Below are 7,651 nucleotides of genomic sequence, written 5' to 3'. Positions count from 1 at the left end.
AATTAGGTATATTAGATAAAATAATAATAATTAAACACTGACTTATTAGAAGCAATTATTATTTTAAGATCTAATTCAGTTTAGATCACGGATTGAAAGCATTAAATTTAGTCAACCTGGCAAAATCAAAACAAATAAAACAAGCTTTTTCCCTTGAGAGTATAATAATTACTTAACACATCGATGACAGTGTAGTGTAAAATTGCTAACTACATATTTGACAACTTTACATGACAAAAAATATTTAAAGTGACAAATTAAAAATAGTAAAATAAAAAATATCTCAATTTTCTTGACATGAAATTTTGTATATTTCGATTAAAAGTAGGCATTTTCACCCAAAAGTGGAGTTCGATACGTATATTTTTTTATTAAAATTTTTTTTTTAGGCATATCAATTTAATAAGTCAATAAATGTGAATTAGGTAGACATGCCCTATTTTTTTCAATGAATTTTTAAATATTTTTTTTTATAATTTGAAAATCATAACATTTTTATTGCTATAATTATATGCTGGAAAAATGTTATTAAAATAGTTTAAATCAAAGTATTACTTTCAGTGGAAAAACAGTTTAAAATAAATAATAATTTATATGCAAAATATACATTTATACAAAGTATCGAGATCATAATGAGGAACAACAAGAGCCGGGAAGCGCTTTCCAATCGTACTCGTAAGCGGCTCTGGTCGAGTAAACGCTCTTGCACAGTTTGGTCCCGTTGGATTGGGTCAAAGTCTTATACATCCGCACCATGTCTTCGGGCGACTGCTTGTGCCTGACAACGAGCGAGTCTTCGCAGCCTCTTGTGGTCCATTCGGTGTCGAATCTCTTGTCGTGAACGCGTCGAACGTCGCTCAGCGGAGCCGTCCAGACTCCGAGGGAAGCGTCCTCCGACTTGTACGTCCGCAGCAGATGCGAGTTCTTGGCTACGAAGTCCACGATCTTGGCGGACAGCACGTATCCGCCGCCCAGAGCGTAGGGCAGATACCGGTCGCACAGGAACCAGTCCGGCTCGGCCCACCGCCCGTCTCTTTGGACTCTAGCGTTGCCTTTAAAGTAGCCCCAGTAGACATAGTCGCCCGCGAGGTCCGACCGACTCCGCAGCTCCTCCAGAAGCACGTTCAGCCGGACGAACGAGTCGTCGTCGCACTTGACGAAGAATCTAAGATTCGGGAACTTGACCCGCACCCATTTGACGGAGTGCAGCAGCTTGAGGGTGAGCGCTTCGTAGCTGTCGGCGAGGTCGGGCAGCAGCAGGAGGTCGTCGCTGGAGATCTGCTCTCGCTCGAGGGCGTCGAGGGTTTCGCGATCGACTCCGGCCACTCCGACGGCAAAGTAATGTCTGAAGGTGACCGCGGAAGAGTCGTCCAGCGAGGCCAACTTGAGCCAAGTGTCGCGGATGACGTCGCGCCTCCGCTTGTTAGCCGGCGCGCTGAAGACGACCAGCGCGATCTTCGCCAAGTTGCGGCTGCTCTCGAGCGGCGCGCGGATCACCTGAACCCTCGCGTGCTGCTCCACGTCGACGAAGTTGAGCGCCAACATGCATCCCGCGAGCATGAAGAACGCGTTCATCGCCATCGCGTGCCGCAGCTTGACGACCCTGGCCATCGCGTTATCATCGCGCTATTTCCGTTCGCTGAACCTCTTCAGCGCGACGAACGGCCACACTAGCGACTAGCGACTAGCGACGCTGGCAACACCGGCCGATTGTTGACATCGCTTGGGCGTAGTTCGCATTCCTATGTTTATATATGACGTCACCTCGCGGATGCTCAAACTGCGGCTCGTCACCCACGAGAAGACCGATTGTAACCTCATAATAAATTCTACTACTCAAATTAGCGACATACTTCCGTCGATGGAAGCAAACTAGATAGTAAAACTTTAAATTTACGTACTATGTCAAAACTTAAAACATATTCTACAAATTTAAACCAGAGCCGACTCGAGGGGTGGGCTATACAGGCCCACTCCCACACCCAGGGCGCCAATTACTCCAAATCGAACGAAGGCGTCATTTGACTATATTTAACACGGTATCGACGTCTCTTCGATTCTTCGATATATGAGTCCCAATGGACAACAATAAGTAAACAGTACAATATTGTTTTCGCTATCAAGTACATTATCCATTCATCGCTTCGTTCAAACGGATGATATAAAAATCAATCTCTTGTCTGCTCTGATTGCTTTATAAACAATCGTTCATGTAACTCGATTCTTGCGATTATCAATTTACATCGCAGCAAAATAATTGCGTCTCAATCATATAATATAATATAATATAATATTAGGGATACATATATTATAAATCAGAGTATATAACAATTACCATTGTTTCTGGCTCTCAAAAATGTGTCCTTATTATAATAGTTTTTGAACATAAATTATCATGAATTTTTTTAACTTTCGCAGCAATCTGTTCTCCGTTAACCTTCTCGGAAAAAAATAGAAGATAGATTTTAAACAAAAGTTTCCATGTTGATCAGGATTTTTTTCCAAATGACCTGTTGTTTTAGAATACCGAACATTTTTAGGTCGGCTCTGATTTAGATTCAACTTCATTTCATATACTGCCTTCAAGCTATGCAAACAAATTGCCTCGTGAATTAAAGAATGATATACATATTAAATATTTTTGAGAATATTAGTACAGGAAATATCGAATGGAGTTTATTGCCGTATTATTGAAGAAGAAACGTTTCCAAATATATTATGATATAATGCGATGCAGCATATTTATTTATTTCTGTTTTAAGAAATGAATAAAATACATACAAATATAAACATCAACTACATTCGAGCAAAAAATGTAACGATAGTTGCTCCTGTCTTACTTCTAGTTAATCAGTAAGTTTGTAAATAATCATCATGTTGCAATAGAAAGTTTTCGTTAGCTATCCATCTATTTAAATACAGACAGTATACACAAATCTTATACAATTGCTTCAATTCGAGTTTCTTATATAAAGCCAAAGATATCTTTTACTTTGAGTATTTTCAGTTTAGAAACCGAAGTTGGATCTTCCTTTATAGTGTAATGTGATGTAGCATAATATTGAGTTTTTGCTTCGTATATGGAGGCTTTGTTTTGAGAAATGAATAAAATGCTTTTTATAAAAATAAAATAGACTTCTCAAGCACATTCTAATCGAAATTTTAGCACAAAAATTGCTGTACTTGTCTTATTTTAAGTTAATCAGTAAGTTTAGAAATAATCATAACTTTTCAATAGGATCTTTTAGATCATATCTTATTTTTTACCATATATAAAAATACTAAAACATTCATTTCTTGAATATTCAAACATTCCAATCTTTCAATCATACTTTTACAACTAGTAAATTTATTTTTATTAAAAATTACTCTCACTGTCGCATTTTGTAGTTTTTGGGACATAGTCTCATCAATTTAACATATTTTTCATCCTAGGTAGTATTTCTTTTTTATACTATTTTTTTTTATGCAATTACAATGTTTCTTATAATTAATTTTTTCATCTACAATTACTCCTTAATATTTTATATTATCAATTATTTTTATAATACATTTATCTACAACTATTTTTATATTATTATCTAACATATCTATATAATTAATAATAATCATACATTTAGTTTTATTCTCATTTCGTATATACTTTGTTTTTTCGCAGCCTGTAGTAAATTAAAAACAATTTAAATAATGTTATGATTTGAATCATTGTGCATTTTTTTCAAACAGAGTCGTACAACTTGGCCACGCCAGTTTCACGATCACTACTTTGCGGCGAAAAATAACGTTTGCAGTCGATCGTTAGCAATTCAAAAAGCACACATATAAAAATACATTGTGTCTTAACAATCAGTTGGCGCATATTAATATTTTACACAACTAATAGATTTATGTAAATTTCACGTCGAGATTCGTTAATGGTATCAACAGCGCCAAATAGAAGTAATCTGCATTAAAACCGTTGAACCCAGGGCCGGATTTAACTATAGGCTAACTAAGTATAGGGCCTCAAAATCCAGTGGTCTCCAGCCAGGGTAAATATTTATAACAATTTGATCTCTAAGTAACGGTAATTATCTTTACTTGCTCATATCAACTTGTATGAAAATTTATTGCATATTAAGTTAAAGGCGTAATTATGGCTGACGTGAAAAAGGATGGAAATTTCAACTTTTCTGTAAATTACATTCCTGGAATTTCACACACTGATTAGTTGACTTTAATTATCAGATATGTACCACTTGAAGGTCGTTTATCAAATGATACATTTAAACTTTCCTTGAACTAAAATATCAGTCAATGGAAAGCATGTCTGATTAAGGTTCTTAACTATCTCGCTACTGAGTTTGAAATTAATTTCAGAAAATGTCAAGGGCAGTCTTACCACAATGAAGCCAACATAGTTAGTAGGTACAAAGATATGTAGCAAAAAATTATCGAAAAAATTTGCAAGATTCATTCTATAAACTTGGTTGGTTTCAGCTGTTGATTGTTACCTTGACGCAAAATGGCGTTGGCAATAAAATTAATATTTTCTTTTCATCATCCACAAAGATATGGGCAGTTCTAAGATAACATCTGGAACCCCAGTTGAAAGTGCCTAAATATTTGTTAGACACTAAGTGGGACACGCAAAAGCCACAGAAGTTAAAAAATGTACAAATTATACAACTATATTTTAAACTGTTATAATTGATTTAAAAGTCATATTACGAAAAAAGTAAAAGAAAAATTATTTTTCCATGAAAAAGTTGTTAAAAGTCAAATAGAAGGATTTATTGCGGTAATATTTTGGTTCTTATCGGATTCCGAATGGAAAAACATTGGCGTCCTAGATATAACGGTCGTTCGCGGCATAAGCGGTGGGCGCGGACCACAGTCGAAGCGCCGCTGGCGTGAGGCAAGATGGCGATTCGCCGGCGCTGAGGCTAGGCGTTTCTTCGAACTGCGGCGGCGGCTGGCAGCCGGGGGACTCCAAAACAGTAAGACTCTCGAGTGGAGACCTCTGAGACGAAGCGGCGTGGGGCGAAAGCTCGCACGGCGGCGCTCCGCCCGGTAGCGTCGGTCAGCACCGCCGGGATACGCCCCTAGCCGCTTTCTCTCTCCTGCGCCCCTCTCCCCTCCCCTCCCCTCATCCTTCCTCCCCGCTCCCCGCTCCCCGCGCTCCGACCGCCCGTTATCGACAAAACTCCCTTCGGAGCGCTCGGACGATGCCGTAATTGGCTGACGTCACCGCCGGTCTGGGCGTAACTCACCACAATAACTAGCGACTCATTCGCAGAGTCGACATGCCGGAAGACGCGAAGGCGCAGGAGGCCAAGAGCCAGGACTCTCCGCGGCGCAGGTCCGCCAGCGCCGGGAAGGCGGCCCTGGCGCATATCCTGTTGCTCGACGGCAGCACCAGGGAGGTGCACGTAGACGTGAGTTGAACCCCCAGCTCTCGATCCTCTAAACCTTTAAAACTTTAAACCTCGCTCTCTCGAATCCGCAGAGGAAAGCCAGAGGACTGGACCTGCTGGACAAGATATGCGAATCGCTGGACATCCTGGAGAAGGACTACTTCGGCCTTACCTATGCCGACAAGAGAGATCCGCGGGTATGGCTGGAGCTGGACAAGAGAGTCGGCAAGTTCATGAAGAGTGAGTTTTTTAATTGCTGTCCATTTTAATCGACTCGCTTTACGTTCTGACCCTGTCGCTTCTGTCGCAGGCGAGCCGTGGAAGCTATCGTTCGAAGTGAAATTCTATCCGCCTGACCCTGCCGGTCTGCAGGAGGACCTCACCCGATACCAGCTATGTCTTCAGATAAGAAACGACATCCTCGCTGGACGTCTACCCTGCACCTTCGTCACGTACGGCCTGTTGGGCAGCTACCTGGTGAGTCGGAATTTTTACGTTAATCGATAAGCAAAACATGTCCAACAGTTTCCCAGAAAAATGCCAACCTACATGTAGGTCAATGGACAAAATAAAATAAAAACACATTTAGTTTGTTTCATTATTGAATTGTAAAATATAAAAACATATGTCCTTGTGGAATCGCACTTTCACATACTTTGTAGCCATATCGTACAGACTTGGATTTTATAAAATGCTAACAGCTGTTCTTTCCATAATGTTCAACATTGATGTTCCATAAATGCCAACAAATTCTCGTCAAGGTCTCAAAAAATAGGCAAACTTTTGAATTGCCATATGTTATAAAATAGGAAAAATAATAAAAAAATATTTGATTATTATTTAAAATTTTATTGACAAAAATATATTAAGTCATATATGACACTACATTCATTAAGTACAAAAAAATACAGATTAAATAAAATTAATACTATCAACGGGCCGAGTGATTTCTATCCGCTTTGTCCGCTGCTGGTAATCAACGGGACGGGTAGTGACTACCTTTTACGACTTACGATGCTTAACCCTTTGCCCGCAGCTGGTATTTTTTAACGTTATTTCGCACCTATTTATGCTGTTAAGTTATTTAAAATATTATTTCAATAAATTAAAGTGTTTTTCAAATTATACAAAAAAAAAACATTACAAGGCTCGAAGGTTCATGACAGCTTTAGGTACCCAATGCATACTGACGATTTTCTTAATGACGTCTATAGGCGTCTTCCGCGGTCAAAGGGCTAAAGACAGGCGTTTTGTGCCGCTATCTTTGAATCGATGCTTATACTTAACCATTTGAATGACGCCATTTATGCCTCTAGGACGCTGGTGTCTGTTCCTAGTTTTTTTTAAATTATGAAATATGTTTTTTCGATATTTTTTACGTACTTACTTGTATAAAATATATTTTATTTTGCTCCTATAATAAGTAGAAGTTCACACAAAAAAAAAAAATTTCAGAAATTTTTCTTAAAATGTAATTATAAAAACATTAATATATGCAAAAAAAAATGCTTGACATTCTTAGCATACACCGCCTATAAAAAATATTTCAATACAATTATTTTTATTGCCGCTGCCTACTTCCATGTGAGTTACCATCAAAGCTCTTTGTTTAAACACAAAATGATGGTATAATTTGATCCTAAATTATTCTTAAACGTACAATTTTTAACCCATGGGAGATTGTGCACAGCAAAAGTAAATTTGTCATCTACTTAAAATTTTCTGATTTTTCCTTTTTTTTTTGTTTATTCGACATTTTTGGGTAGAAAAGTTTTTTAAAAGCGGTTTAGAACACAAAGATGTGTGAACTCAATCAATCAATATTTCAAACTGATACGAAAAAGGTCATCGAGATCACATAAATTCCTATGTTATTATACATTGTTTATGACAGCTTTGGTAACACGTGTTGTGCTCCAATTTTAAATAAAAATAAGCAAACCGAAAATTATGAACCATAGTGAAAACAGACATTTTTATTACCTGAAAAAATTTGGCATCAATAAAATAAACACCATTCATTAAAAGATAAACATATCCTTTACCAGAGGAATTATTAACTTTTTGTTATTTATTAATTATTACAAAATATCTATTTTTTTTACAAAATACGAAAAAAATTTGATGATTTTAAATAATAAATAACGTTAATTATATCACTGAAGTAAAGCATATAAGATTCTGCCGCAGCAACGGAACAGAAAATACAACCATGCCGCCATAGCAGTGGCATCCAATTGCAAAGGGTTAACCTT

At 37.8% G+C, this 7,651-nt stretch overlaps 2 protein-coding genes across 4 annotated transcripts in view; one reads left to right on the top strand and one right to left on the bottom strand.

Moving 5' to 3' along the window:
• Positions 1-572: 572 nt before the first annotated feature.
• Positions 573-1,701, bottom strand: beta3GalTII (beta-1,3-galactosyltransferase 6). Its single transcript, XM_088192881.1, has one exon. It carries the CDS (start codon positions 1,609-1,611, stop codon positions 628-630), a length of 984 nt encoding a protein of 327 aa, XP_088049007.1. The 5' UTR covers positions 1,612-1,701; the 3' UTR covers positions 573-627.
• Positions 1,702-4,872: 3,171 nt separating this feature from the next.
• Positions 4,873-7,651, top strand: part of cora (erythrocyte membrane protein band 4.1 like coracle) — an 18,723-nt gene continuing 15,944 nt past the window's right edge. For all 3 annotated transcript variants that reach the window (XM_088192806.1, XM_088192805.1, XM_088192807.1), the window contains exons 1-4: positions 4,873-4,979; positions 5,279-5,417; positions 5,489-5,636; positions 5,707-5,873. In XM_088192806.1, the coding sequence (XP_088048932.1) occupies positions 5,286-5,417; positions 5,489-5,636; positions 5,707-5,873 (447 nt within the window). In that variant the 5' untranslated portion in view covers positions 4,873-4,979; positions 5,279-5,285. The remainder of the gene's footprint in view (positions 4,980-5,278; positions 5,418-5,488; positions 5,637-5,706; positions 5,874-7,651) is intronic.

This window comes from Plectrocnemia conspersa, unplaced genomic scaffold, assembly GCF_051122295.1.
Source record: "Plectrocnemia conspersa isolate PC_06_02 unplaced genomic scaffold, ASM5112229v1 ptg000009l, whole genome shotgun sequence".
Taxonomy (NCBI): domain Eukaryota; kingdom Metazoa; phylum Arthropoda; class Insecta; order Trichoptera; family Polycentropodidae; genus Plectrocnemia; species Plectrocnemia conspersa.
The sequence above is the reverse complement of the archived record's forward strand: the minus strand, read 5'-3'. Positions and strand labels throughout refer to the sequence as shown.